Source organism: Mobula hypostoma, chromosome 5 (genome assembly GCF_963921235.1).
Source record: "Mobula hypostoma chromosome 5, sMobHyp1.1, whole genome shotgun sequence".
NCBI classification, from domain to species: Eukaryota; Metazoa; Chordata; class Chondrichthyes; order Myliobatiformes; family Myliobatidae; genus Mobula; species Mobula hypostoma.
In genome coordinates, this window is record NC_086101.1 from 78945090 (window position 1) to 78957561 (window position 12472).

The 12472-nt window shown below is 42.7% G+C and overlaps 1 protein-coding gene across 1 annotated transcript in view; it reads right to left on the minus strand.

Moving 5' to 3' along the window:
- Positions 1-12472, minus strand: part of LOC134346844 (kinesin heavy chain) — a 146359-nt gene that overhangs the window by 36506 nt on the left and 97381 nt on the right. The window contains exons 12-15 of the mRNA XM_063048589.1: positions 9481-9653; positions 7499-7567; positions 6787-6993; positions 4261-4407 (exon numbers count right to left, since the gene is read on the minus strand). Coding sequence (XP_062904659.1) covers positions 4261-4407; positions 6787-6993; positions 7499-7567; positions 9481-9653 — 596 coding nt within the window. The remainder of the gene's footprint in view (positions 1-4260; positions 4408-6786; positions 6994-7498; positions 7568-9480; positions 9654-12472) is intronic.

The window sequence follows — 12472 nt, forward strand, 5'->3', positions numbered from 1 at the left end:
ATTTCCAGCACGATTTTGTTCCTTCTTTGGTTATCCTGGATCTGTAGGATTTTATTATAGTATTTACACGAGGCATGCCATCATTGAAGAATGCAACATACTTTTTCCTGTAGTATTTACATGAGGACTATCATTCTTGAAAAATGCAACATTCTTTTATTTTAACCAAAGCCTGCATTACCAATGCTGACATGGGTAGGAGGTAGTGAAATGCTGTCTCCATTCTGACCAAGACCTCAGAAGAGTTTACTTACTTTGAGGTACTGTGCGAACAGGCCCCTCTGTTCCAGCAAGTCGCACTACCCAGCAATTCCCCAATTTAATTCTCGCCTAGTCATGGGACAGTTTACAATGGCCAATTAACCTACAAACTGGTATGTCTTTGGACTGTGGGAGGAAACTGGGAACCCACATAATCACGGGGTGAGCACTGACTCCTTACAGACAGTGCCGGAATTGAACTGTGAACTCTGGAACACCCCATGCTGTAATGGTGTTGCGCTAAACTCTACACTACGAGCTCTCACTAATGTAGTGGTGTCACCCCACACCACCATCCCTCCACCCCATCTGTACACCCAAAGCCTGGTGCTGACACTCAGACCTTGAACAATCCTTTATAGAAAGGTTTACTCTGACTCTGTTGTTAAATTTTCTGATTTATTCTTTTCTATATTGAAAAGTTTTGGAAAAGTTGCTCTGTGGTACTGATAAATCTACAAAAAGACATCCATCTTTGATATCTCTTTTTTTTCCTTTAAAGGTTTTTTTGAAGACCCTGACCTGGAGTTACACGCTGACTTCGGTTCTTTGTGGAAACGGGACCCACTCTCGGGGCCTCACTCCGGTCACTTTTCGATATGCCAAGGGTGCGGCCTGGGAGAGTAGCGTGCCTTCGCGGTGCCGGATTTTTGTGGCTCTGGAGGCGGGCGGATTCAGGGTCGGTGCTGCCGCTGGATGTGTCGTGGGAGACGGAAGATCGTAAGCAGCGAGCTGGCTGCTGACTGTGTGCCCAGAGACCCAAGTGCTTTGGGGACAGAGCTTCGAAAAAGTGACGCCACAGACTTTTAACACCATAAATCAGCAAGTTGCTTGCTTTGTTATGTCTCCCCTCTCACTGTGAAATGGGGACATCTCTTTTTCCCTTATTAGGGGGAGAGAGAGCGCGCGCGCCTGTGGTATGTCGAATACTGGGTGAACATTTAACTGTCATTCATTCTTTGGGGCACTCCTCTGTTTTCGTGGATGTTTGTGAAGAAAAAGAATTTCAGGATGTATATTGTATGCATTTCTCTGACATTAAGTGGACCTATTGAAACCATAATATGAGCAATACAATTTACTGACACCATCTTATCCAACAAAATTCCCAACCATCTCTTTCCAACAGCAACTACACCATCCCCACCCAGGATGACTTTATTTTTTCACTCCTGGATAGTGTGCAGGTGGCTCTGACAAGTCCAATATCCATCACCTATCCCCAACTGACTGAGCAGTTTGCTAAGCCACTTCAAAGGGAAATTTTGACAGCCGAAGTGCTAGGTCTATGGGTGTGAGAGTCCACTGGTAAATTTGGAGCCCTGTTGTCTGCAAGTCCGCGAATCTGCTGGAGGCCAAGAAGCCTGTCCTGGAATTGGAGGACTGTCTATGTGCATGAGTGGGTAGGTGAGAGGGAGGGAGGAAAGGGGCTTGTTTTGCTGCTGTTGTTGTGTACTGTTTTGCGTGTTCTGTGTTGATCTGCTGAGCAGCGTGGGCATGCAATGTTGGCGCCGGATTGTGTGGTGACATTTGCAGGCTGCCCCGGGCACATCCTTAGCTTATGCTGGAGTTAACACAGGTGTGGCATTTCACTGTACATTTTGATGTACACGTGATGAACGTTAGAGCGATTTTTGGGTTTAGGACATATAGCAAAATACTGACTTCAGTGACCAACCTTCAGCTTCAAATATACAATGAAGATTAAACTTAAAAATACAGCTCGAAGCAGTAAACTGCAGACCAGACGGACCAGGAATCAGGCACTTAACTAATTGTCTACATATGCACGAATCCCAGTCAACATCCCAACAGTAATTAACGCTTATTTTGGGTGTGATGGTGGTAGTTCAAAGAAAACATTATAAATATGGATTTGTTTGATACTGTCCTCAATTGCATTCTATTTTGTTGAATAAAGAGGCTGCTTAACGTCTACCGGTACTTCTCTTTGATGACTTTGTTTAAGCAACAACAATAAATAAATCTAAATCTGAAAAGTCTCTATCCCTTAACATTGATTTAGATTAGCTAGTGATGACAGATGCCCTTCCCCAACAAACAGCACTAAATCAGGTTTTTTTTTTACAAAAATCACTTAGGCAAATTAAGTATCATAAATCATCTATCTTGTCCATGTTAATATTTATTGTTTCTTTATTATTATTATATTTTTCTTTCTTTCTTTTGCATTTGCACATTGGTTGTTCATCCAGCCACTATTAGTTTTTTTTATTTTTCAGATTTTTTACAAAATGAAGTTAATTGGTAGCAGAAGAGTTTAAGTATACTTGCTTTACAAGTTCTTTGTTAACACGATCTAGCAGAAAACTTTCCAATTGTTCTTGTCCTCCCCCACTAATGCCATGATGTAATTGAATTCTTTCAGAACTAGCCTTGGTCTGAACAAACAAGTTTTATTATTAAAAATGTGTTCCCAGCATTGGATGCACACATCAGGAATTTGGAACGGAGGTTATTTAATTAACTTGTCCTGAAATCACCCCAAGAATTCCAAGTAATAGATTTCAAAATTCAAATGCAAGCATAGCAAACTTTTTGGTTCTGGCAAAAAAAGCACAATCCACAAGCTGTGACAGACATGCTGAGTGCAGTTAGCTTGGGGAAGGTAAAGCAAAGGCAAACTGCTCTCGTTGTGTAAACTCAGTGAATGAACAGATGGCTCAATATTTGCCATTGTAACTCGAGTACAATGGAAGCCAGTTACTGAGCGACATGTTCAATAACTCAATGACCGCCGTAAACAAGTGATCAATATAGGCAATTCTAAACATCTGTTGGATAACTGAGCAATGGCCTCTGCTTTAAACAGCTGACTTGCCTGTCTCTCCTACCACTACACTGTTCAGAACACAACCGTTATCCCCCTCCTTCAATTATCCAACTTTAAAACAAAATTCCAATTTTCAAAAATGCCCTCTCCTCCCTTTCAATTCACATTTGACAGATGAACTACCACTTCTTTTCAACATTTAAAAAATATTGTTTTAATCTATCAATGAATATTTACGAAAGCATAAGTTGCTGCAGTCTTATTAATTCTGACTAAAATGGTTTTTATCATAAAATAACCCTTTTTATTTATAATATTAATGAACACCACCAATTCACCCAACTTTAAAGAACTGAGAAAAATGAACAACAACCTGCCAGTTACGGTGTGAACGCCACTTTTTATAAACCACACTGAGGGTTTTTTTAAAGTATATAAACTGTCCATTGTTCTCCTTGCCCCCAATATTTAAACCTAATCTCCTAATCTGTAAAACATCTTCAAAGGTCTTCAAAAGATTAGAACATAGCACAGCACAGCAACAGGATCTTTGGCCCACAATGTTGTGCTGAACCAGCTATAAATTAAAAAATACCCCCAAACCTAATCTCTCTACACAAAGTCCATATCATTCCATCTTTCTCATACTCATGTGCCCATCTAAATGACTCTTAAAATCCTCTAATGTATTTGCCTCCACCACCATACCAGGCAGCACATTCCAGACACACACCACTGAGTAAAAAACTTATATCCCTTTTGAACCTAACCTCTCTCACCTTCAATGCACGCCCTCTGGTGTTGGACGTTTCTACCCCAGGATAAAGATACTCCCTGTCCACTCTACCTATGCCTCTTATAATCTTATAAATCTCTACCTCCACCACTCCCGAGAAAACAACCCAAGTTTGTCCAGCCTCTCACGATAGCACATGCCCTCTAAACCAGGCAGCGTCCTGGTAAAGTGTAGCACAAGGTTACTATATCACTGAAGGCACGGTTACTTGATCAAGCTAATTTCCTGCAGACCATTTTCCAAATGAAGGATGAAGATTACATGACTACTGTACAATGTTCTGAATGTGTCTGTGTTCCTTATATGGATATGGCAACAAAAATCATGATTGGGGATCAACTTTCTATACATTTATATTGCATCAACTCGTTCGTGCCCAGACCAAGATTACCCAATTTACCGTACATACCAGCTTTACTTCACTGTTGCCGATGATTCCACCAATTTCTCCCAGGTCCTTCAACAAAATATTCAGGATCTCAGTCGCCCTCTTCTTCTGATGGTTGCTGAGTTCCTGGAGCTGGTTGAGTTCTTTCTGAAAAACTATTAAAGTACTCTACAGAAAAAAGTTTAAATGTAAATCTGCAGGTTAAAAAGAGAATGACGTGACACTCACCATTTTAAAAATGACTAGCTTCAGGTGCACCCTAAATGATAAAGAACAGCTGTTTCTAAGTGCCAGTGGAGATTAAAACATGCTGCCAGCCACTCCAACCCAAGCTCACCACAAACCAACATAGTCTCTGCCTTTAGCCGATCTACCATTTAACTCCCCACTGTACACCAGCACCATCTTTAACGGCAAGATCCTGCCTGACATAACAAGGCCAGCCATGAATTAATTTGAATACAAAGACAAATGAGATTTTTATGGAGTATCAGGAATCCAAGAAAGAAATCAGGAGGACTAAAAGAAGGCATGAGGTTGCCCCAGCAGACGTGGTGAAGGAGAATCCTAAGGGATACTACAGACATGTTACCAGCAAAAGGATTGCAAGGGACAAAATTGGTCCTGTTGAAGACCAAAGTGGTGATCTATGCATGGAGCCAAAAGTGATGGGGAGACCTTAACTGGATTCTTGCATCTGTATTTACTCAGGAGAGGGACACAGAGTGTTTAGAAGTGATGGAAAGCAGCAGTGAAGTCATGGACCCTGTACAGATTACAGAGGAAGAGGTGTTTGCTGCCTTGGGTGGATAAATCCCCAGGGCCTGACAAGGTGTTCCCTTAGACCCTGTGGGAGCCAAGTGCAGAAATTGCAGGGGCCCTGATAGAGATACTTAAATCATCCTTAGCGACAGGTGAAATACCAGAAGATTTCAGGATAGCTAATGTTGTTCCGCTCTAAAAATAAACTGACATTATAGGCCAGTGAGCCTGATATCAGTAGTGGAAAGGTTATTGGAAGGTATTCTAAAGGGACTGGATATTTAAGTATTTGGATAGACTGGGACTAATTAGGGATAGTCAACATGGTTTTGTGTGTGGTAGATCGTCTCTAAACAATCTAATAGAGGTTTTCAAGGAAGTTACCAGGAAAGATGATGAAGGCAAGTCAGTGGATGTTGTCTACATGGACTTTAGCAAAGCACTTAATAGGTCCCGCATGGGAGGTTGGTAAGGAAGGCTCAGCATTCAAGATGTGGTTGTAAATTGAATTAGACATTAGCTTTGTGGAAGAACCTCTCTGACTGGAGGCCTGTGACAAGTGGAGTGCCATAGGGATCAGTGCTGGGCCTGTTATTGTTTGTCATCTACTGTATATCAATGATCTGGATGATAATGTAGTTAACTGGATCAGCAAATTTGCAGATGACACCAAGGTTTGGAAAGGGCGGGTTGGCTTGTAGTGGGCAGTCAGAGCTCGCAGGGGATCTGGACCAGCTGGAAAAATGGGCTGAAAAATGGCAGGTGGAATTTAATGTCGACAAGTGTGAGATGCTGAACTTCAGTAGGACCAACTAGGGTAGGTCATACACAGTGAAGAGTAGGGCACTGAGGAGTGCTGTAGAACAAAGGGATCTGGGAACACAGGTCCATTGCTCATTGAAAGTGGTAGCACAAGTAGATAGGATCGTAAAGAAAGCTTATGGCACGTTGGCTTTCATAAATCAACATATTGAGTACATGAGATGGAATGTTATGCTGAAGCTGTGTACGACAGTGGTGAGGCCTAATTTGGGGCACTGTGTGCAGCTTTGGTCACCTACCAAGGTTGAAAGAGTACAGAGAAAATTTACAAGGGCATGGTCAGGACTGGAGGACCAGAGTTATGAGGAAAAATTGAATAGGTCAGGGCTTTATTCATTGGAACGTAGAAGATTGAGGGGAGATTTGATGGAGGTATACAAAATTATGAGTATAAATAGGCTAAATACAAGCAGGCTTTTCCCACTGGGGTTAGATGAGACTAGGACAAGAGGTTTTATGCTAAGGGTGAAAGATGAAAAGTTTAAGGGGAACAAGAGGGGAAACTTCTTCACTCAAAGGGTCATAGGAGTGTGGAATGAGCTGCCAGGACAAGTGGTGAAGGCGAGCTTGACTGCAAAGTTTGAGAAGTTTGGATACGTACATGGAGGGCTACAGTCCCAGTGCAGGTCAATGGGGAGTAGGCTGTTCAAATGGTTTGGCACTGACTAGATGGGATGAAGGGCCTGTTTCTGTGTTGTGCTTTTCAATGACTCCAAGACAAAATGTGCAGTCTCTTGTCCCACAGTAACAGGCTCAGGATAACCCAGCTCAGCAGTGCCGCAGTCCCCATCGGCATTCACAGCTAAATACTGGTTGGGAGTGATGCACCAAATCTTCTTCAAAAAACCTAAGCTTCGAGCAGATGTATTGCTTACCTACCCAGATCTAAACAAGGGCTGGGCAACTGTTCTCTTTCCCCACTTCCCCGAAACAAACAAATGCGCGAAAAATTGTAACAGTTACCGTTTTTTGAGCCAATTCATCAGTCAACAGTTCATTAGCTTTTGACTTGTCCTCCACTTCTTGGGATTTCTGGTCATAGTTGACAGCCAGTTCCTCCAGGGCCTGAAGCACTTCCTTCACCTCGTCTTTGGCAGCTTCATTTTCCAGCTGTAAGCGATTCAGCTCCTCTTGAATCTTCTCGTAATCCCTCCGCGTGGAGACCAACAGCTGAAAAAGGCCACATACTTTAATATCGAAGCCCTCCACACAATCACCTGGGAGTCAAAACATTCCCAGAAGAAAAGCTACTTACCCAGTACCAGTGATAATGGCAAAAGCATCCTTTAAGTTTTGGGGCAGCACAGTTAGCTCAATGCTAATACAGAGCCAGTGACCCCGGTTCAATTCCCACCGCTATCTGCAGTGAGTCTGTATGTTCTCCCTCTCTCTGTGCTCCAGTTTCCTCCCACATTCCAAGAACGTAGAGGTCAGTAGGACATACAGGTTTGTCACATGCGTGTAATTGGGTGGCGCAGGCTCGTTGGGCCAGAAAAGGACCTGTCACTGTGCTATAACTCTAAATAAATAAAGATCTTTTCAACTTTTCTTAAATTTACGTATGGCCGTAGATTCAAACACAAAAGAATCCCAACTGACAATGCCCACATTTGGCTATTCTCGTCAGCTTGGATTAAAAAGCCGTGAACATCGATGCTTCTCCATCCAAACTCACCTCCTCTTGGTCCAGCATCTGCTGCTTTAGATTCTCTGTCAGTTGGCTCTGCTGGTTTATCTCTTCATCCTAAATGGGAAAAACGAGAGAGAAATTCAGCAGGAAACAATGGCAGCATCCTACTTTCTTCACTGATGACATGAAAGGCCCTCCCCATCAGTGAGCATCATCTACAAGGAGCTCTGCCACAAGAAAGCGGCATCCATCATCAACAGTGCCCAGCATGCTCTCGTCTCGCTAACTACCATCCAGTAGGAGGTACAGGAGCCTTGGGTTCCACACCACCAAGTTCAGCTTTTACCCTACAACTCCTGAACCAGTGTCGATAACCTCGCTCACTTCAACGTTGTTCTGCCTTTCATAATCTATTGACTCACTTTCAAGGGCTCTACCACTCATGTTCTCAGTATTATCTATTTATTCTTGGTGTAAAATAGTGCCAGTAACATTAACATTATACTGTCCTACATAAACACGCACCTCGCCTTTTATGTCAACCGGTCAATTCTCAGACCATGCCACTCGGGGGCGGGGGGGGTTAATATTTTGTGACTGTATGTGCTGGATTGAAACTATATGTGCTGTGACGTACGTACTGTGCTTGTATAGCTGAATAGCCATAACCTTGAACCATCTGTCCTCTTTTGCCCTTCGGATGTTTGCACATCTTTGTAATGTATAGCTTTTCATAAACTTTAATTGTAATTCTTTATTTTCCTGTAAATGTCTACAAGAAAACGAATCTCATATATACTTTGATAATAAATTTAATTTGAATTTTCTTTCTCTTGGAATCATTTAGTATATACAGGAAGCATTTCTGCTTTGTGACTGCTTTGTGCACAGTTTAATAGTACATTTGGTTATAAAATCTTCAGCCACACTCCATGTCTCTCCAATCCCCTTCAGTGCTACAACCATCTCATCTGCTCTGTTTCTGGCCTCTTGTCCAGTTCCAGATTTTTTTGACTATGTTTTCAGATGCAAAGGCTCCAAGCTCTGGAGTTCTCTCCCTAAAACACCTCTGTCTCCTCCTCCTTTAAATACATCACTTAAACGGAAAGCTTTCTCCAAGCCTTTGGCCTGTTCCAGCACCTCATGTCAACAATATCAAGCAACTTGGGCTGCTGCTCCATGTGAAAAGTGCTGTGCCGAAGGGGGCTGGCATACAATGTGGGAAAATGTCAGATTATCCACTGTGGTAGGAAAAACAGAAATCCACACATTTTCCTTAAATAGTTGGAGACTGGGAAAAGGCTGATATATTGAAGGACACTGAATTGAACAAGATACTGAAATGCAAGCAGAGCAAGAAATCAGGGAGGGCCCTGGTCAGTGTCAAAGAGCCCCTTCACCCACCACATCCAAGCCCATCTATACTAATACCTGCACTGTCTCCGTGTCTTTCTACGCCTTGCCTACTCATCTCTGGCAGTACATTCCAGATATCAACCATGTTCTGCAAGTAAAAACAACCTTTACTTTTGAATCCCCTTTAAAACTTTTCCTCTCACCTTGAACCATAGGAAAAAGATTCTCATCATCTACACCAGGGGTTCTCAGCATTTTTTCATGTCATGGACCCCTACCATTAACGGAGAGGTCCATGGACTCCACGTTGCAAACCCCTGGTCTAATCTATCAAAACCTCACACTGAAGTTATTATCAGAGGATCTGCGTGCAAGAGATATCTGTTCCTTGGTGACACCTTCTCTGAAGCACTGCGCACGATTTTGGTCAATTTATAAGAAAATACAGTCATAATGTGGGAAACAGGTCCTTTGACCCACTAAATCCATGTCAGCCATCACGCCCCCTTCACGCTTACACTATAATGCATTATTTCCTCTGCACAAACAGTTTCACTTTATTTTTAAAGTGCTGTGATCACAGTGTTGCTTATTTGCATATTCTAACCCACTTCCTCATGAAGGTGGAATCTGTCACCACACACAAAGTCCATCTGTCATCGGGTACGAACCTTGTCATCGAGCTGTTTGTACAAATTGCTGATCTCCTCCTCCAACTTCACTCTCTCCCCAGCTGTGATTTTGGGTGCAGCAACAACATTATCAATAGTCGTCTGGTTGTCACATGGCTCCAAGGTCTTCTGATCCTTGGCGTCAATCTGCTCATCTTCAGGCACAGACTCACCTGCAACGAGAGTAAGGACACCACACTTGGAAGCAAAAGCAGTTTCCCTGGCAACGCAGTGCTCTTGTGCAGAGAAAGAATGGAGAAATTCTCATTTCCAGTCACTGACAGCAATGAACGAAAGGCCATCACTAAACTGAAATAAAATGATCATATTCAAAAAAGAAAAATACCTCTATGGCTTTCTGCTTTAAAACTGATTTAGTGGCATTCTTTCTGGGCAGTTAGTTACCTTTGAAGATAAAATCAATTAATCAAGCTTGTTGAGAGGCAGATCTGCAAGGACTCAGGTGTTTTAATTTAGGAAGAGAAGGCAGTCTTTCAATAAAACAAAGGCTGCACAGTTAAAATGGAAATTTTTGAAACCATAGATTATATGCATGCCCAGGAGAGACACAATCAGTGAACGGAAACACGTATACCTGGACACAACATTAACATATTCTATTAAGGTCCTTATTATGTGATATCTGACCAATAATATTGAGTACTAACAAATTAAGTAATTTTCATTCCATCAAAACAAACACACTACTAATTATTAATGCACTCTGTCAGAATTGACATGACCCCTCCTGCTCTGCAGATTCCAAACTGCACTACAATAAATCCCAAAATTCATCATCTGTTCTGACAGCAGAATATGCATATCTTTTCAGATTGTCCATTCTTCCACCACATTGTCACACAATATGCCAGAACATGCACCTACTTGACAACGAAAGGAACTTCATACACACTCAGTGGCCACTTTATTAGATACACCTGAACACCTATTGATAATGCAAATAACCTAATAGCCAATCATGTGGCAGCATCTCAATGCATAAAGCATGCAGACGTGGTCAAGAGGCTCAGTTTTTGTTCGGACCAAACATCAGGATGGGAAAGACATGTGACCTAAGCGACTTTGATTGCTGAAGGATTGTTGGTGCCAGACAGGTGGTTTGAGTATCTCAGAAACTGCTAATTCCTGGGATTTTCACGTGCAAGTCTCTAGAGTTTACAGAAGAATGTGTAAAAAAGAAACATCCAATCAGCGGCAGATCTATGGGCAAAAGTTCATTGTTAATTAGAGGTCAGAAAAGAACTGCCAGACTGGTTCAGGCTGACAGGAAGATGACACTCAAGTAACCACACGTAACAACAGTGGTATGCAGAAGAACATCTCTGAATGCACAATGCATCAAACCTTGAAATGGATGAGCTACAGCAGAAGACGATCATGAACATTGTTGGATTGGATCACTGTTAAAAGAGTGGGAGGTTTTGGCTCAACAGGCTTGGGCAAACACCGGCTGAGGTTCTAAGTATGTTTCTAGTGTTTTTCTCTCTTTCTTTGTCTATTAGTACATAGCTGGCGTACTGAGAATGGGTCCACAGTTAGTGGGATGTTCTTAGTGGGAACTGTGGGAGACCTCCAGTCTTCCTGATAACTACATCTGCACAATGGAATTGGAGCTGCAGCTCGATGACTTTCGGGTCATACGAGAGAAAGGGAATAGGCAACCAGTGCAGAGCATCCCTGTGGCATTTCCAATAATATATATTCCACTTCGGATACTACTTTTTTGGGGTGGAACAATGTACCAAGGGGAAGGCATAACAACCAGGTCTCTGGCACTGAGTCTAGCTCTGAGGCTCAGAAGGAAAGGAGGGAGAAGAGAACTGCATTGTTAGAGGAACAGACAGAAGATTCTTTGGACTTGAAAAAGACCCCCAAATGGTATTTTGCCTCCCAGGTGCCAGGGTCAGGGATGTCTCAGATCAGGTCCTCAGCATTCCAAAGGGGGTGGGTGAGCAGCCAGAGGTCTTGGTACATACTGGCCCCAACAACAGAGGTAGGAAAAGGGAGGAGGTCTGGAAGAGAGAATGAAGAGTTGGGAAGAAAGCTGAAAAGTAGGGCCTCCAGGGTAGTAATCTCTGGATTGCTGCCTGTGCCACACACCAGTGAGGGGAAGAATAGGATGATCTGGTAGATGAATGCATGACTGAGGGACTGGTGCAGGGAGCAGGGTTTCAGATTTCTGGATCATTGGGATCTCTTCCAGGAAGATATAACTGTACAAAAAAGATGGGTTACACCTGAACATAAGGGAGACCAATATCCTTTCGGGCAGGTTTGATAAAGCTGATGGGGAAGAGTTTAAGTTACTTTGGCTGGGAGATGGCAACCAGAGTGGCAGGAATGAGGATGGACAGCCAGTATGCAAGTTGATGTAATGTGTGGTGAGACTGTGCTGAAGGACGGGCAGATGATGGGGCAAAATTACAGTCAGTGGATGAGTTGAAGTGTAACATGGGGACAAAAATCACAATGTACGATGAATACAGGATACAAATTACAAGTGCAATGTTACAATATCTATGGGGGATTAGGAAAGTCAGGTTGGTGCTGGATCCTGAGAGAAGGAATTTGTTGAGTGCCCTAGAGATGGCTTCCAAGAGCAGCTTGTGCTTGAACACAGTATGGGAAAGGCAACTGTGGATTGGGTGGTGTGTATCAAAGCAGAGTTAATTTGATTAAGGCAAAGGAACTCTTAGAGGAGGCAGTGATCATAATATGATAGAATTCACCCTGCAGTTTGAGAGGGAGAAGATCAAATCAGATGTATCAGTATTACAGTGGAGTAAAGGGAGTTATAGAGGCATGAGAGAGGAACTGGCCAAAGTTGAAGTGAAAGATGGGAGCTACAGGGAGGTACTCTTGCCTAAGTTTCAGCAGGAAGGTACCTGATTGATGGTAGAACAGCAATGGCTAGAGTTTCTGGGGGCAATTCGGAAGGTGCAGGATAGATACATCCCAAAGATCAGAAGAG